The 17223-nt window shown below is 46.5% G+C and overlaps 7 protein-coding genes across 8 annotated transcripts; 4 read left to right on the top strand and 3 right to left on the bottom strand.

The window, feature by feature from the left end:
• Positions 1-411: 411 nt before the first annotated feature.
• On the bottom strand, positions 412-1547 carry TERG_00112 (uncharacterized protein). Its single transcript, XM_047747552.1, has one exon. It carries the CDS (start codon positions 1291-1293, stop codon positions 796-798), a length of 498 nt encoding a protein of 165 aa, XP_047603509.1. The 5' UTR covers positions 1294-1547; the 3' UTR covers positions 412-795.
• Positions 1548-2758: 1211 nt separating this feature from the next.
• On the bottom strand, positions 2759-5316 carry TERG_00111 (uncharacterized protein). Of its 2 annotated transcripts, none has more exons than XM_047749041.1 (5): positions 5040-5316; positions 4657-4983; positions 4467-4596; positions 4340-4384; positions 2759-4279 (listed from the first exon to the last, which is right to left on the bottom strand). In XM_047749041.1, exons 1-4 carry the CDS (start codon positions 5040-5042, stop codon positions 4356-4358), a joined length of 489 nt encoding a protein of 162 aa, XP_047605005.1. In that variant the 5' UTR covers positions 5043-5316; the 3' UTR covers positions 2759-4279; positions 4340-4355. The 2 variants fall into 2 exon arrangements, with proteins under 2 accessions (XP_047605005.1, XP_003238119.1); XM_003238071.2 differs by having other exon boundaries at positions 4471-4596.
• Positions 5317-5531: 215 nt separating this feature from the next.
• On the top strand, positions 5532-7291 carry TERG_00110 (uncharacterized protein; the record flags this gene model as incomplete). The annotated part of the gene is made up of 2 exons (XM_003238070.2): positions 5532-7158; positions 7218-7291. The coding sequence occupies 2 exons, from the start codon at positions 5532-5534 to the stop codon at positions 7289-7291; spliced, it is 1701 nt and encodes a 566-aa protein (XP_003238118.2).
• Positions 7292-7700: 409 nt separating this feature from the next.
• TERG_00109 (uncharacterized protein) lies at positions 7701-8646 on the top strand (the record flags this gene model as incomplete). Its single annotated transcript, XM_003238069.1, has 2 exons — positions 7701-8195; positions 8269-8646. 2 exons carry the CDS (start codon positions 7701-7703, stop codon positions 8644-8646), a joined length of 873 nt encoding a protein of 290 aa, XP_003238117.1.
• Positions 8647-11001: 2355 nt separating this feature from the next.
• TERG_00108 (uncharacterized protein) lies at positions 11002-14262 on the bottom strand. The gene is made up of 2 exons (XM_003238068.2): positions 13607-14262; positions 11002-13551 (listed from the first exon to the last, which is right to left on the bottom strand). The coding sequence occupies exons 1-2, from the start codon at positions 13744-13746 to the stop codon at positions 11022-11024; spliced, it is 2670 nt and encodes an 889-aa protein (XP_003238116.2). The 5' UTR covers positions 13747-14262; the 3' UTR covers positions 11002-11021.
• A 257-nt stretch (positions 14263-14519) lies between these two features.
• On the top strand, positions 14520-15197 carry TERG_00107 (ubiquitin-conjugating enzyme E2 N; the record flags this gene model as incomplete). The annotated part of the gene is made up of 4 exons (XM_003238067.1): positions 14520-14575; positions 14660-14748; positions 14820-14951; positions 15022-15197. 4 exons carry the CDS (start codon positions 14520-14522, stop codon positions 15195-15197), a joined length of 453 nt encoding a protein of 150 aa, XP_003238115.1.
• Positions 15198-15755: 558 nt separating this feature from the next.
• On the top strand, positions 15756-16551 carry TERG_00106 (60S ribosomal protein L24; the record flags this gene model as incomplete). The annotated part of the gene is made up of 3 exons (XM_003238066.1): positions 15756-15806; positions 15929-16072; positions 16264-16551. The coding sequence occupies 3 exons, from the start codon at positions 15756-15758 to the stop codon at positions 16549-16551; spliced, it is 483 nt and encodes a 160-aa protein (XP_003238114.1).
• Positions 16552-17223: the final 672 nt, after the last annotated feature.

Raw genomic sequence — 17223 nt, 5'->3', positions numbered from 1 at the left:
GGCAGCAACGCAATTCTTGAACAAATGAAATATACAATAATGCCAGCAAGTGAGCGCATCCCAAAGGGAGTTAACTGCTTACTAGCCAACTGATAGCAACGCATAGACAAAGGAAAAACAAAGGAAAAACAAAGGAAATCAAGCGGCGGTGTTGACAGCCGCAAGCCCCTCTGAGACCAGGGTCTTCATCACCCCGATCTCAGTGTTTATGGCGGCTTGCAGGCTCCGCCGCGCTCCCTCGCCCCGCCACTCCAACATGAGTGGCCCGAAGGGCGAGTTGCCATGTTGAATGGCGTCCCACGAGTTGTTGAGCTCCCCAAGGTTGGGGACTCGGCGTAGGACTGCTGCCCGGATTAACCGGGCATACTCCTGAGGATAAAAAGTCAGCGTTTGTTATTGAGTAGTTTCGAGAAGAAATCATAGTACCTCCACACTCTCCTCTCGCGCATTGGCCCTGCGCGTAAGGGCATCAAAGGGCCAGAACACCACTGTTCTGGGGACGGGCCCCAGTGCTTGTCCGGCTGCCACCCGGAGAAGATATTTCTGACGTTCATTGAACGTCGAACATCGAAGTCCTGCGTTAAGGAGATCCCTTAACAGACGCTCATCCAGTTGGATGACTCGTCTAGCATTAACCTGCTGGAGCAATGCTTGTAGTTGGCGTCTGGTAGCATCAAACAAAACATTACGGTGCTCAACAGTGTAGAGCGACTTTGAAGCCCAGGGGAACTAGGCAGAATTAAGCTGGTTAGCGCAAGACCTTGATTAACAAAATGAAGTAAAGTGCATACTTTGTCAAGGGTGCTGATCATAAACTCGTAGGGACGTTGCGGGCACTTCTCGGCAAACGGAGCCTACAGAGGTGATTAGCAGAAGTCCACACGCAGCAGTACTCATGTAAAGACTCACTCTCTTCGGTGCTTCAGCATAATGAACCATGCAAAACAGCTCTTCATTGGTCAAAAAACCTTGGAAACCAGTAGAGTATCGGTCTGTGTTTGGCTGGATTTCTGGGATTCCATTCTTCCAAAGAACACACTTTGCACGGGGGAATATCTCACGAAGCAATGCGTCTTGAGAAGACATTTCAACATGAACATGCCGGTCACCAAGACGTGGAGAGTGAGCAGGCAAGTTACGATTAACCCATGAGAGAGCCTCTTCTGCATCAGCTTGAGTAAGTAACTCGACATAGCAGTCCATAGTCTTAGCAGTGGATCGTTCCATGATAACATGGATCGAAGTGCCTCTGCTCTCTGGAAGTAAATTGGCTCGACGACCAAGAAAATGCATAACTTCGCGGGCCAAAAGGTTGTAGGGAATCTTTTAGACGAATTAGTTCAGATCAATAGAATGTTTACTGAATATGAGAACCAAGAAATAGTTGGGAGTGATCAATCCAAATCCGTTGATGATAGGGGTATCAATCAAGAGGGAGATATAGAAAAACGAATCACGTGTAATGAATTCAATGGATTTTAGTAGAAACGCGAGTAAGACTTACGTTGCTGATCTTTAATACAGCACCGGCTGGGGCTGGTTGGGGGCCTGTGCCAATCTCAAACGGATCTTCAATTGGAAAAGGCTGAGCAGCCTGGGGTAAGGCTGTAGGGGTATTGTTCATGTTATGAAAGCCGTGGGTGTTTGAGAATCTATTTCCTGGGAATGGACTATGATATGGCCCTGAAACTGGGGCTTGTGGGTAATGAGGATTATGATAATGAGCAACAGCAACATTGTTAATGTTCCTCGGATTGTGGCCATTTGTGGCCATGTTATTGTAAGTGCCATATCCGTGTCCCGGGTTGTTCATAACAGCCTGGGAGTTGGATGGTCTCTGCTGCTGAGCAGCCTGATGAACGGGCCAATGAGCAGAATGTTGGGCATGCTGCTGGGCTGTATACTGAGCTGAACGCTGAACGGGGTAATGAACATGTTGTGGAAGATGTTGCTGAGCTGATTGCTGAACAGAATGCTGAAACGGCTGCTGAACATGCTGTTGAAAAGGTGGCTGGGATGATTGGTTCTGACTTGGAGGTCTCACTGGAGATGAAGAAACGATGAGTGGGCCTTTGTACTCGCTTTTCTTTGGCTTAAGAGGGGAAGAAACAGGCGCGATAGGCATGGGAGACGCGTTAGGAACAGGAGCAGGCACAGAAGAGGCACAGGCAGAAGTAAAAGGCTGAGGAGCAGAAACAATAGGTACTTGGGGGTGGAAAGCATAGGCAATTCTCCATGTAGGCCGAAGATAACGACGGGATTTCGGGGGTGGAACAGGACGGATGGATCTTTGAAAGTTACCTTGCTGAGGATATTGGACATTACCTGCAGCCGTACTAGGCATTGCTGCCATAGCCGGAGGCATCCCACGAGACACGCTGTTGCTGTTGGCGTTGCCATTGGGGTACTGCCCCTGAAACTGGCTTCCAGGATACATTTGGGGCAGAATGGGTCGAGGATTTGGTAGAACAGATAGCTGAGGATAAAGAGATTCTGCTGCTGCAGCGTACTGGCGACCACAGACTGATGATGGTGAAGGGGGTGGAGCAACTGGAAGACTGCAAGTTGATAAGGGGCTGGAAGAAGAGAGACGAGAAGGAGGTTGGAATTTTTGTTTTTGTGTGGAGGGAGGTGTAGGACCGAAAAAACAGGCGAGAGAAGTGCGCGCCAAAGGAAAATTTTCGACGGGAATTGGCGAGCTCTCGCTTCCAGAGACTTGTGTGTCGACTGTGGAATCTCCTGGGGCGTCCTCGGGCTCGACGACTTCGGCAATGGTGACACTTTGCTCCGGCATCTGCTGGGCATCCTGGTGCGAGGCCACCGACGCTGTCGTTGCAACGACACTACTAGTCTCCGCAGGCTGATATTCATCCTTGCCGTTTGCGGTGGTATCAACGTTCCCTTGGACTGAATTATCAGACGAACCTTTTGAAAGCTGAGAGCTATACCCCTTGACCACGCAGGGAGCCATTTTGGCAATCAACATATACCCTGAGGATCTTGTCTTGACTTGATACAGAAGCTCAACTTCGAAAAGCCCTTGTTGGTGACGGGGTAAAGATATCACAAAGAGACTGAACAGAAGGATTGGGGCAAAATGCAGCAACTAAGGCAGGCAGGGAAGGGAGCAACAGGCTTGTCAGTTGGTTTTGAAGGGCCCTAGGTGGCAGCCTTGACACCAAACTTGATACCACTTTCTAATAAAAGAAAAGGAGGTACTTAAAGGTAAGGTGGTGAAAGGGAAAGGAGATGAACAGAAAGAAAAGAAGAATGTCAACAAACAAGAGAAGAAGAGGCTTTTATACCTGTTATTGTGGGATGCTTAGTCGCCGCAGCGTCGACAGTGCAACATAGGGCTAGGGCAGATATATGGAGGACGCTGCCAAAGCTAAGAAGCATGAGAAACTATGATAGGCTGTGCTATAAGCACATGCAAAGACAAGAATGATATAGAAATTAAGTATCTATAGATAGAAGGATTGATGGGTTTGTAGGTATCAAAGTGACATATAAGGAATAGGGGATGCCATATAATTGGAAGAGTGGAAAGCTATATAAAACTGGAGATAGTGAGCACTTGTCTGTCACTTGCATGTTATACTCCATAGAATAAAGAGCAAGGCCTGAATAGATTTTGGGAGGCCAGGAAAATAGCATCCCATGCTATCTAACAGGGGATATTGAGGTTCCTGCCTTGTATTCTAAACGTTGTTAAAATATATCAAGGGGATCAGGAAGCCACTCCTAGGGAAGGCGATATGATGTGGAAGACCCATGTAGACTGAGCTACCCGGTATAAATAAGAATGAAGAGTTTTATACTCTTACATTCATAAATTGGTCAGTGAGTTCAGGAGTAACGGCTGGTATATTATTTTGAATTTGAGAGTTGGGGTCAAAGTTTCCTAATTAGGAAATTCAAGCCGCATAGTATAAAAGCCGTCAGGCATGAAAGAGGGTATATATAAATGGCAACGGTCATAAAAATCAATTTGCAGAAAAAGACAAATCCGGTAGAGCTGATATAATTTTGAAAATATATAGGCGAGGACTGTATGGCCACAGTTGTCCGTATTTAGGCGTGGGTATTTGTTAGACCCTTCAGTTCAACTTTGAGTCATTTACAAACTTATTTACAACACCTTATAATTGAGTCATAAACAAGTTTCCATCAGACAGGTCAGAGCACACGGAACAAAAATGACATGGGGATGTCTCCAAGGTAGTTCGAACAGTTGGCTTAAAGCTAATGACAAATAGGGGAAATACCACTAGTCGAACTGTTGAGATAGAGATTAGTTAAATGTAATTAACATGGACAGTAACCGGAGGAAGCATACGGGTGTTAGAAAGGATTCAGCAACAAATCGCGCGCGAGCGTTTAACTAAAGGAGTTTATGTTAGAAGCTTGGCCTGTATATGAACCGGAATATTGAAAATGTAGAGGGATCTCAATCGGCAACAGACTCACGAATAGTCTCATCTCGGATATTTCCTTGTCAACCTCCTCCATGAATTCGATGATAAAGTCAACCAGCTTGTGTTTTAACATAGCTTCTGTGTGGAAGTTTGTGATCAAAAATGAGATGTCGTAACCCTACCCACGTTAGTAATTAGTGGTTGAATCTAATAATACTAAGCCAACATATTAAAATACCTTAACAGGCTTCCGTCGGAGGATAAAAAATGCCTCTGCACGCTGAGTTAAGAACCTGGTGAATTTATGTACGAGGATATGCTCGATTTCATCTGCCTGCTTGATTCGGATGCTAACTCTAACGCTGTTTACGCTAGGTTCTATAAGAACTTTCTCTTTCTCATTGCGCGCAACCGTAAGCGGGTTAAGAAGAAGTTCTGGAGAAGTAGCTGCTTCTATTTCCGGGACGTTATGTCGTTCTGAGGTCTGGGAGGCAAAGTTCGATACCGCAAGGGCGGCGGTCAGAGACGAGCGAACACATTGGAGGTATGGTCGTAAGGATTGTGACTAAGTGACGTTAGCCATTTACGAGGTGTATGCAATGAAATTGGGGTCCTGTTTACCATGCTGACGGTTGTTGACTGGATAGAAATCTGTATGTGAAGCTAAAAGATCTTCTGACCAGAATTTCCAGCGCTGTAAAACGTAATCACAATTGGGTCCAACCTTGAGGAGCACCACCCTTGCTTGGTATTTGGTCCGTCCAGTCTTGTCCTATCTTTGTTTGTCGATGTGTATCTCTCCTCCTTGAGGTCGATTTCGGTGGCCAAGGTTGACGTTGCTGCGGGTTGGTGGGTGTTTGCATTGTTTGCATTTTTGTACCGCTCCTCGCCCCACATAGAAATATCATCCTCTAGTTCAACGACATAAAAGAGAGGGACAGGGTACACCGCGCCAGGAGAAAGGCAGCTCCAGAGTCTCATATCTACTCGAGTTGTTTCGAGAGATTTTTTTCCCAGGATATTTATCTGTGGAAAGAATGGATCCTATTTCTGGTAGGCTGTGACGTCTTTGATTATTGATGTGATGAAGTCAAGCATTGCCAGGATTTGCTAATGACCGTCTTAGTTGTCGTCAAACATCAGGGTAAACGCTACGAAGTAGAGCTTGACCCGAGCTCAAATGGCGAGACTTTCAAATTCCAGCTATACTCTTTAACCGGCGTTGAACCCGAACGACAGAAAATATTAGTCAAAGGAGGCCAGCTCAAAGATGACACCCTCCTATCTTCGCTCAATGCCAAAGCGGGCCAGACATTCATGATGATGGGTACCCCAGCCAACGGAGAGTCCAACCTAGCATTAAGGAAACCGAAGGAAGCAATTAAATTCTTGGAGGACATGACTGAAGCTGAGGTTGCAAAGGCCGACGGCGCTACACCGGCTGGCCTTTCAAATTTGGGAAATACATGTTACCTGAACTCCACACTGCAGACCCTGCGCCTCATCCCCGAACTTCAGGAAGAGCTGCAGAAATACAAAAGTACCGGACAAAATAGCTCGAGCCCGTTTAATTCAGGCTGGCCTGATCTCACGGCCTCCCTTCGAGATCTGTACAAACTGATGTCACAAACTCAGCGGGGGTTTCCTCCAATAAGGTTCTTAGATTCCCTCCGTACTGTCTTCCCGCAATTTGCACAACAAAGCAGGGATGGGAATGGCTATGCACAGCAAGATGCAGAGGAAGCTTGGTCCCAGATTATTTCACAACTTCGCCAACATCTCATGATAAAGGATGCCTCCGATGGAAAAGACTCGAAAGCCGTTTCCTTTGTTGACAAGTATATGTCAGGGACAATCAACTCTGTTTTAGAGTGCGATGAGCAGGCTGCCAAAGAAGGCGGAGAGATGGCAGTAGAAAGCTCTGACGTTTTCTTCAAGCTAAATTGCCATATCGACAAAGAAATTAACCATCTTCACGATGGAATCATGGCTAGTCTAGAAGAGAAAATTGAGAAGCACTCACCTACCCTGGACCGAGATGCTATCTACACCAAAAAAACTCGAATCTCGCGTCTCCCCAAATATCTCACCGTCCACTTTGTTCGTTTCTTCTGGAAACGGGAATCGCAAAAAAAGGCAAAAATTATGCGAAAAGTCACATTCCCGCAAGAAATCGACGTAGTCGACTTTTGCACTGACGAGTTGAAGAAGCAGCTTATTCCAGTCAGGGATAAAGTCCGCGAGATCCGAAAGGACGAACAGGACATGGAACGTGCACGAAAACGCCAAAAGATTGCTCATAAACGTGAACAAGAAGAGAAAGAAGAAGATCGTGCATCTGAACCCCTTCAAAAGAAGAAAATGGCCGAGTCAGCAACCGATAAAAGCAGGGACAAGCCCGAAGATAAGGATGCTGCGCCAGAAGTGTTCAAATCAGATGCTGAATACGAAGCCGAAAAGGCAGCCACCCTTTTACAGGCTAAGCAAGAGCTCTTTTCTCTTATCAATGAAGACCTTGCTAAGGATGAAAGTACAAATAAGTGTGGACTTTACGAACTACGGGGTGTTATCACCCATCAGGGAGCTAGCGCTGACAGTGGCCACTACACTGCCTATGTAAAGAAGCAGGGCAAGGTCGTGGATGGCAAGAGACGTGAAGAAGATGGAAATTGGTGGTGGTTCAACGATGAAAAGGTTTCCGAGGTACCTGCAGAGAATATTGAAACACTATCCGGAGGTGGTATGTAGCATACCTTGTTTTTAACTATTGGAGTAAGTTTCATGACTAACACTGTTTAGGTGAATCACACTCTGCCCTGATCCTTCTTTACAAGGCCATCGACTTGCCCACTGCTGATATTCTTAATGAGTGAGGAATTTTTGCTCCGAGGAACCTTTTAGGTAGTAGGCCCTGGAATTTATACTCTATTTTTATTGCTTTCTACTAGCCAAAGACCAAGGTCTCATTTAGATTGTCCGTGTAAAGCTGGCATAAGATCGTTTAGCAATAAGGAATATCTCTCATGACCTTACAATGGAGTTGTCTATAGTCCCAGACATGGTTACAATATTCCTGGCCGTTGCTCTGTTGATACCTGCTTGTCCAGCTTTCTAGACCATGGGGCGTTGTATGGACTATTAGTTAGACGCGCTAGGGTCAAAACTTAACGAGTTAACTAGCGCGATTAAATTAACTAGTTACTTTTAATTGGTTGGATAGCTGGTAGGCTAGCGCTGCAAGCGACACCCTTCAACTTCAAGACCTGGACGCTTCCAGCAGCTATGTTAAAGAGAGTCCTGGACGAGGTTGTCTGGCGCTATTACTCTTCAATGTGTCACAGGCTAATACACCATGGACTACAATCCGGAGTCCAGGCATACTCGCGTCGCCTAAACCCTATTTTGCCGCTCAGACAAATCTCTAAATACCAATCTCGCCGCCTAACAACGGTCACTGTTCCTCCTCCCGGCCCGAATAAATCACCTCGCCGACTCCGTATTTTACTTTCCATACTCCTATTTGGCTACCTAGGTAGGAGATATATGTCAAGTGAAATAAATCTATTTACTGGTCCAATTATAGAACCCGCTAGCCCAGAAGATATAGAGATAACAACATCCTTGAATTCCCGTTTTGACCAGCTCGAGATTGTGAAGAGATTACGAGAAGATCCCGATTATACGGAATGGGAACCATATGGGAACTTTACTGAAGAAGAAAAGAAGGCGAGGCTCACTAGTGGGTGTCTTCGGGGGTCCAGAGGGTTGTCATGCCAGGTGTGTTCAACAATATAGGATTGGAATATAATTTGTTGTCAACTAATGGCAACTAACTATATATGTTCGATAGCATGTGTTCTACAATTCTAAAGAGAACATTCTCAAATCTGTCTTATACCTTGGCAACGGGCTTGATGGATGGCCTACTGTTGTGCATGGTGGTACAATCGCTACAATTCTTGACGAAAATATGGGCCGTTTAGCCATCGAGAATCTACCCGAGCGCACAGGGGTTACTGCCAATCTCAACATATCCTATAAAGCCCGCCTCGGACGAGACCAATACATAATTATCGAGGCGAAATATGATCGCCTTCTGAGTTCTGAAAGGAAGGCAGTTGTTGAAGCCGTCATTAAGGATCATAAAGGGAAGGTCTATTCGGAGGCCAAAGCATTATTTGTGTACCCTAAAACACTGAAGTTGAGGACACTGGGAGAGAAATTTTAGAGTAAGCCGGTTCTCCGCTCTCATTTCAAATTAGTATACGTCCCAATGTCAGCGGACATATATTCCAGTAATGCACAAAGAGTGTCACAACTCCCAATCATGAAATCTAAACTCAACATCTGAAAGTGATTAACAGAATTATTAAGTATTAGATGTCGCCTTCTAAATCTGCAGCAGACGTCAGAACGATTGTACCTAAGGAGTGGAATCTTTAACAGCCAACTAAGTACGGCGTCGGCCGTCCTTTCTATTTCCGTGATTCTATTCAAGGTTATATGTCTACCGCCAGCTGTTTGCTACATAAATTTGCTTAGGCAGGTACCATTTTTCACTACCCAGAGGGTCGACCATATCTACACGGGCGGTCATATCGAGGCGACTACGAAATGTAACTAATATAGGGTATCATGGACATAAAATGAACAACTGATACATTATTAGTAGCAAGTAATTATAAGTACATAGTAGGTGGATATACAGTATAAATAGAAGACCTGAACATCAAAGTGGCGTAATAAAGTTGAATTCGAACGATTTCACACAGTATCCATCCTTTCCAGTGAGCTCTTGCCGATCCAGCCGGCAACCCGACTAATCGAACCCGAATTAGCAGCTGGCTTTCGAGTATTACCTCCCGAGAGTTGCTCATCGAGGCTAGCTCGGCTGTGAATCCCTGAAGAGACCCCAGTCTGGTTTTTATCGGATTGGATCGCGTCGTTTGTTACTGTGGTATGATTTAAGCTATTTCTCCACTTTTTGGCATTTTTGCGGTTACCACTTGCTCCTGGGTATATGGGTTTGCTCTTTGACTTGGAGGGACTCAGGGCAGCTTCTGGCAATGGCGGAGCTGGTGGAGGCGCAGCGGATATTGCAGGCGAAGCAGGCGTTGGGGGTATAGGCATATTGATCACCAAGTGTTCTGAACAGTTACACCCACATCCAGTGGGGCATAATATAGAAACGCTCTTCTCTACAGTACTTTCCGCCGTAGTATTCGGCGCAAACCATTGAGTATGGCATTTGAAGCAGCACATATGGCCACAGGCGAAGCAAGGACTAAACATGCCTTGAATCACCTCAGTACATATTGCACACGACATATTTTGCGAACTTGGCAATGACAAGTTGCAGTTAAGGCATTGAACATTCACAAGTGCGTTGCGTCTGCTATTCCTCCCGATAGCTTCACCCAGTGGATTTTGTGCTGGAGAAAAAACCTGTAATGCGGACCCGCATGTTGCACAATGATGTTGCAGGTTAAGTCCTTCGGCCAAAATTTCTGTTGAAGGGTGGTGGTTAACTGCCAGGCTATGACGCCTATTGACATGCTTGGTCCGTGTATATTTGTTGTTCAACTTATATAAAAGAGAGCGTTCTGTCTCGTTGTCGACAATGGAGGCCATTTTCAGAACTTCACTTCCTTGTATAGGCATGTTCCATATGAATAGAAGATGAGCATAGTTCTCTCTGTAGGCTTGATAAAGTGACTGGAGTTCAGGATCAAGCAAAGGGACCTCGGCCCTGCAATCGTTGTCAAATTCAGCTTGGTGTTTCTTGACAACCTTTATTCCCCTCCTGAACTTGTTCGCGCTTGGTGAAACTGGTTTATCGCTCTCTTCTGAATCTGAGAATGTTAGGGGTGTGCCAATTGCGGAGGGAGTAAGATAACTAGGTAATGCGGACGCTGCCTTGCTACGGAGACCACCGACAGAGCTCCAGATGCTAGGTCCATGGGTAGTGAGACTGCCTATTGGACTAGGTTGCTTCTTAATGAGACCAGCGGGAGGTGAAGATGACGCAGATGGCCCGAAGGTTAGAGATCGTGAGAGTGAGGAGGCCAAGGTATTGCCAAAATTGGTATTTATCCGCATATTAGAGGGCGGGTCGGGAGACCCAGCCAGGGACGTATTATAACGGGGTTTACGTTCCATAGTGGACCTTGTCCCGCGAACTCCGGTGGGAGGCGTTGTTCCTGTTGAATACAGCGGTGGGGTATTTCCGTGCCACTGATCAGCAGACGAGCACCCAGAGCTGTGGGATGCTGATATATTAGGTAGGTCTTTGCTCGCCAGCGGTGTGGTATTATGTTTCCCCCTGAATTGCTGGTCAGAAAAGCTTTTATCATTCAAGAATTCCGAGACTCGGGGCTTAGACGGATCATCCGGAAGAAGTTGCTTCATGTCAGTCTCGTACAAAACGCATGAAAGCATCCCGAGCATTTGTACGTCTCCAAGCTGTTCGAAATGTCCAAACCTATATAAAATTAGCGTGGCGTGGCTCTACAAAAAAAAAAAAAAAAAAAAAAAAAAAAAAAAAAAAAAAAAAAAAAAAAAAAAATGCAGTTAAGCAGTAAGGATAAGACGTTGCAGGATGGCTCACAAAGCAGGGATAAACCATTGGGCTCCCAGAGGATGGCTCCCCCACGTTTTTTGTCTCTCGCTGCTGAAGCAGACACCGCTGTCTTTTCGTCGGAGGCTGCTCACTGGATTGTTAAATATGTGCCGTAAACGATCCTTTACACCTTTAGTATCGGTAGTCTGCTTATTATCCAAGAGTAAATTCAGAAGCCCCCAGACGTAGGATAGATCCGAAAGCCCTGCATTTGCTGCAACTACCATATTATGTGAGCAAATCTCCGCACGATTCCCGAATATCTTGTACTGCTGAGCAAGTTCTCGTTTTGCAGGTAGTATGTCATTAAAGTGGTATATGTGGACATAATTCTGACAAGAGTCGGTCGATGATCTGGCAGTGCTAGGTCCAGCAACAGACCTCTGTGAATTCCCTGCAATCGAGCGTGCGAGGTGAAATCCAATGTTATCGTGTCTCCAGGTGTGATTCCCCTGGAACTGCTGAGGGAGTGAGCCTAATAGATCGGAGGATCCAGATGAGCTAGATGAATCGTATGAAGAGTCATCAGAAAACTCCGAGCCACCGTCTTCAGTGACAAGGCCACCGCTGACTGCCGATTCGGCTGTTGCCCTTGGTACCGGAGAGCCTGTCTGAAGGCGTCCAAATCCTTCAAATACTTTGTCATTGCGGGATGATCCAGCCATGGCCCTCAAGCTTATAGAGTCTAGGAAGGATGGAGGTTTTTCTTCCTTCTTTGGGAAGAAACAGACAAGCTGGCCATCGTTGGCCCATAAAGCACCGCATGCCCGAGCAACTGGAACCATGACATTGGCATTGATAGGGCGAAGAAGCTCAGAAGAGCTTAGAGCAAGATCAGAGTCCTGAAATTGGCCAACGTCTTCGTCCTCATCACTTGACTCATTACCAGCAAGTATATCAGCAGACTTAAGATGTTCACTTGGCTGATTCTTTGCCAGAGCTACACTTTCCTCAACGGTATGTTCTCCAAGTAAGTATCGAATCACTCCTTCAAGGCAGCCTCGTTGTCTTGAAAGATACGTCTCTGCAATTGCCTGCATTCCAGTAGTAACAGTTTTGACTAGTTGGCTTGTTACTGCAGTTGTTCTTTGGACGTTGAAAATAGGTGCTTCCATTCGAGGGTATCCTGTGGGAAACTTGATATCTATTTTAAGGAAAACATTCGAGTTCTCCGATCCCCACGGCCCGTGCATGGAAATGGTCGCTTTCCGCTGCCCAACATTGACGGATTCAAAAGCTACACGGGTGAATTTTTCACCAACATGGATTATTTCATCACCCAGCGTTTCCACTTCCCATCCAGAGATTTTCACTCCTCGCATCCAGGAAATTGGGTTCATATCAGCCCTAAGGGTTGTGCGCCCACGAACACTGCTTGACTGTCCAATGGATCGAACTTGACCCCATCCACGCGAGTATGGCATGCTTACCCCACTCATACCTTTGAGGGTATTGTTGGCGGCAAGATATTCTGATCGTTCACCATAATCCTCACCCACTTCACCATGCTCGTAGGAGTGTTCATCATGAAAAGTTTTGTAGGCTGCCCCTTTTCGAGTAAGGTTGAGTAGGGGGTTGAATGGTTTGCCCTTTTCGTAGCCAACACCTTTTAAAATCTCTGGGTCTACACGATGAAGACGTAGCTCCTTGTCTGTTCCCCATGAGACAAGCTGAAATTCTCGCTGATCCATGCCATCTAAGATGCCTCCCCTCTGCCTCCAAAGAAACTCCTTGACCTGGCCCTTGTGCCCGGAGAAGCTATGGACCAACGGCAAATCATCACGTTCACTCCGGTTATTCTCAGCTGAAACACAGCTATATAGATGAAGGTCACTGTTTCCACGTTGTGGCATCGCCAGAACACCCCATCCAAACGGAGTATGTCTGGTCCGCCATACAGGAAATGGTGTATGGGTAACGTTCTCCGGCTTGCTTCCTTCTTTTGAATAGTTCCAGAACTTTATTGTTTTGTCTAGTGCACAGGTGACAATCGCCTCGGGGCGAGTCCTGTTCCAATCAATGCCGTAAATTTTCGTCCCATGTGCCTCAAAGGTGCGTAGGGGATATGCGCCTTTTCTATCGTCCCATATGTGAAGCGATTTATCGTGGGAGCTAGCAATGACATGAGGATCCTGTCGGTTCCATTTGACTTGAGTTGCCCCGGTAAACCAATCTGAAAAAGAAACAACAGGCCGGGCGGGCGTTCTCAAGTCCCAGCAGTGGACAAAACTATCGACAGCGCAAGTAGCTAGTAAATCAGGATGGTGGGCTGAAAAATTTATATCCGTTATTGCTCTCGAGTGTGCGTGTAGAACATGTTCTATAGAATTCTGTGAAGTCCGCATAGCCAAATTCCAGACCAATGCTTTTTGGTTTGATGTGCTTGCCACCCAGGAATCCCGAGCGGAAAAAGGAGACCACTGGACATCGGCAACTTCCCATGCTGTTCGGTGAGGAAGATAACGGGGCGGGGAATACGGATTATCGAGATCTATAACATGTAGGCCTTCCTTTCTAGCATTCCGTTAGCGATAGGTGAAGAAGGGTCGAATTTCAAGAATTATCTCACGATGCAAGAACGACGTCTCTCCCGCAAGGCGATATTGACATTGACCCAACTGCTTGATCAATATGGAATGAACTGTCCTCCCCGAACGTGGGGCTATCGTATGCTGAAGCGAGCGGTCCTGACTCGATTTGGCCCGCCATTTTTCGAGTTCAGAGAAGGGCTCCGTGTGAAAGCAAGGCCGAGGAGACGATATCCAGTGCAATTATAGCTCTCATGCACCGAAGGTCAATCGACTATATAGGAGATGTCCTAATCCACGCTTTCACAATAGCTTGCACCGCCGCAATATGCGCGTCTAGAGATTCCGTTTGCATTCTGGGGATATCTCGGTTGGACCCTCGGTCGGGATCCTCGCCCGTTGAATGTCTCCGAGAACCGCAAGGAATGGCCTAAATACCCAAAGCAGAGCTGTCAAGGGCCTAGGAATGTGTCCCTTTCTATACAGTCCTACACGGGCTCGGAGGCATCAGTACCTTTGGAGTCAAACTGCAAGTCGTGGTGGGTTGGATTTAGCTCATGGCACGTGCTTCTCCTGCAACGAGAGGTCTTGGCACCTGCGGGGAGCAACGTCTACCAAAAGAAAAAGGTGGGATGAAGCTGGCGAACAGTTAGTTGAATACCAGCAGTGAAAGACTGAGAGACCCATTTTCTTGTGAAGCAGGCCCGCGGATAAAAGAATTACTCCGACGTCCCCTTGATACCGAAAATTATTTCCCGCACCCTGGACTCTGCAGCGTGGCGGAGCGAATTTTTGACAGGGAAGGCAGCCCGAAAATACAACAAATCAACAGCCATCCGCTCATATACCGTAAAAGGAGTAACAGGCATCCGCGCCATTAATTCAAACGCTCGGTACACTACCGTCCCTTGATAATTTCTTCCAGAGCCCACTAGTGCCAGTTGCAAACAAACCATGGCGGGGCTACCAAAGCGGATAGTAAAGGAGACGGAGCGGTTGATGGCAGAGCCGTAAGTATTATGACAAGAAAATAATCAATGAATTAGTTAATAGTATTTTATATATTTACTAACCAACCATGTTGACTTGTATAGTGTTCCCGGGATTAATGCAGTTCCTCACGAAGATAACCTTCGGTATTTCGACGTCCGAATCCACGGTCCAACACAGTCTCCCTACGAAGGTCAGCATAACATCACCCAGACTTCCCACCATTGTGTTAGTTGAACCAGAGAACTGATTGTTACAACACAGGAGGGATTTTCAAACTCGAGCTATTTTTGCCAGAAGATTACCCAATGACACCTCCAAAGATCCGTTTCCTCACCAAGATTTACCATCCCAATATTGATAGATTAGGTAGAATCTGCCTTGATGTGTTAAAAAGTGAGATGACGCCCACCATGATGCAGTTCTCATAGCGAATGGCAGATCCTAACGTGGTATAACATTCTAGATAATTGGTCTCCGGCGTTGCAAATCCGGACAATTTTGCTGTCCATCCAAGCACTGCTCGGCGCGCCGAACCCAGATGATCCTCTGGCCAACGATGTTGCACAGCGATGGAAGGAAGATGAACCCGCGGCCATTCAGACAGCAAGGGAGTGGACAAGAACACATGCCATGGTTTAAATTACTCGTTTGCAAACACGTTAGATCATCCAGCGTCAGCCAGCAATTATTGAATATAAAGATTAACCCCATTCAATCATACTTCTTCATAGACTTGAGGAAACTTAACAAATACTACCAACCAGACAGGCAGGCCGCTGCTGCCTGAAGCATCTACAGTCATAGTGCTATCGAAGTAATCATGCATGGGTGAGCGGCGCAATAACGGTATGGTGGTGCAAGTCCCGCCGATTTCAGCTGCACGTTCAGAAACCACTGAATTCAGTCTCACGATATAAGCCTGAATAGAGTCGTGAAGGAGCCTTCTACTATCAATCAAATCCTCGGTACACCCAACAATTGTTGTTCTGGCGTCTAGAGACGCGCAATTTGACATTCTTGTAAAATTGTCGGGCTTGGGAGAGTTTAAGGGCTTATGAGTCACGTGATACACAATTAGCGAGTAAACCTCACACCAAACCATTACCAAGTTTGACCTTGGGTCGCAAACGAGTTAATTCACAACGACGTCAACATTTCAACCTCGTGCACGCCGGCTGCGCATCACCACAACTCAAGATGCGTACCTACGACGATTCCTTCAGTGGTCAGAAGATCTACCCCGGAAAGGTACGTTTTCGACGTCGCTCACCCAGCTCTCCGGAACACCATCGAACCGAGGCCGAAGAGGAGCCTTTTGACGTCCATATTTGATGAGCTTATACTAATGAGGCCCTTTCTTGGTTTAACAGGGTAAGCTGTACGTCCGAGGCGACAGCAAGATCTTCCGATTCCAAAATGGCAAAAGCGAATCTCTCTTCCTCCAGCGCAAGAACCCACGTCGGATAGCCTGGACCATCCTTTACCGCAGACAACACAAGAAGGGACTTTCTGAAGTGAGTGATTCTTTGCGATATTTTTACTTTCGACAAATTTGTGCTTGGTTTCCTGGGGGCTCTCTGGTTTGGGATGTACTAGGGTACTGGCTGGATGGTTATGAAGCGAAGAAATGAGCAGTTGCAATGTGTTTTGCATGCTATATTGCACATCGAGGCTGACCATGGGATATTTTCGTTTGGTCTTATAGGAAGTTGCCAAGAAGCGTACTCGTCGTGTTGTGAAGCACCAGCGTGCTATTGTCGGCGCCTCCCTCGATGTCATCAAGGAACGCCGAACCATGCGACCCGAAGCCCGTGCTGCTGCCCGCCAGGCCGCCGTGAAGGAGGCTAAGGAGAAGAAGTCTGCCGCTGAAAGCAAGAAGAGAGCCGAAAAGGCCAAAGCCGCCCAGACAGCTGCACGAGGACAAGGTGGCCGGATCCAGAGCAAGCAGGGTGCTAAGGGATCCGCTCCCAAAGTTGCTGCTAAGTCTCGTTAGATCTTGATAAATGAAAAGTGAACGATGGATTTACGGGCGGTGTGGTATTACGATGGGTGTTTGGGCCTGGCATGCTTTGTTAAAAAGGGGTTACAGAAAAACCATCCTTCATAATGAGAGCGTTCCTCCATGAGAACTGTTACCACCTATTGATGGATAGGCCTGGTAAAACGAATCTTTCTCTTTTGCCTATTCCAGCAGCGGTTTCAGTCATACCATGCTTATTCTTGACAACACTCTCAACTATCTCAATTAATATCTTGCTGTTCAAGCCCCCAGCGAGTTTGATGATAGCTTCAAATGAGATTCTTCTTACATGTAACCCACTCTAATTTACCACAATGTATGCCATATTCGTAATTTAGGAACCTATGTAAATGTGTCTTTGTATTCATATCTGTATCATCCTCCGCCGTCTTATTCACCCAACTAGGTTGTCTTATCGAAAGAACGGCTCCGATGACACCCGTAAAAGGAAGTTAGGGCTACAACCCTAAGAGGGAAAATTCTGTCTTGGCGTTCGCTTCCTCCAAAGAACTTCGTCCATCACCAAAACGACCACCAGCGAGACCATCGGCATCAAAAGACCAAGTCGTCAACGCATCCAAAACACACGGTTAGTTACACTCCTAGCGCTCTTGATGGACTCGGTTTGAATGGTGTTGCTCGTGG

Source organism: Trichophyton rubrum (genome assembly GCF_000151425.1).
Source record: "Trichophyton rubrum CBS 118892 genomic scaffold supercont2.1, whole genome shotgun sequence".
In the NCBI taxonomy this organism is placed as follows: Eukaryota; Fungi; Ascomycota; class Eurotiomycetes; order Onygenales; family Arthrodermataceae; genus Trichophyton; species Trichophyton rubrum.
The sequence above is the reverse complement of the archived record's forward strand: the minus strand, read 5'-3'. Positions and strand labels throughout refer to the sequence as shown.

What these genes read in the sequence shown, in the direction of transcription:
- TERG_00112 (XM_047747552.1), bottom strand. Translation starts at nt 1,293, where the DNA reads ATGCATTTTCTTGGTCGTCGAGCCAATTTACTTCCAGAGAGCAGAGGC.
- TERG_00111 (XM_003238071.2), bottom strand. An exon ending in TCCGACGGAAGCCTGTTAAG is followed by an intron (nt 4,597 to 4,656) that starts GTATTTTAATAT and finishes TAACGTGGGTAG; the next exon opens with GGTTACGACATCTCATTTTT. An exon ending in TATCCGAGATGAGACTATTC is followed by an intron (nt 4,385 to 4,470) that starts GTGAGTCTGTTG and finishes AAACTCCTTTAG; the next exon opens with TTAAACGCTCGCGCGCGATT.
- TERG_00108 (XM_003238068.2), bottom strand. Translation starts at nt 13,746, where the DNA reads ATGGCGGGCCAAATCGAGTCAGGACCGCTCGCTTCAGCATACGATAGC. An exon ending in AGAGACGTCGTTCTTGCATC is followed by an intron (nt 13,552 to 13,606) that starts GTGAGATAATTC and finishes ACGGAATGCTAG; the next exon opens with AAAGGAAGGCCTACATGTTA.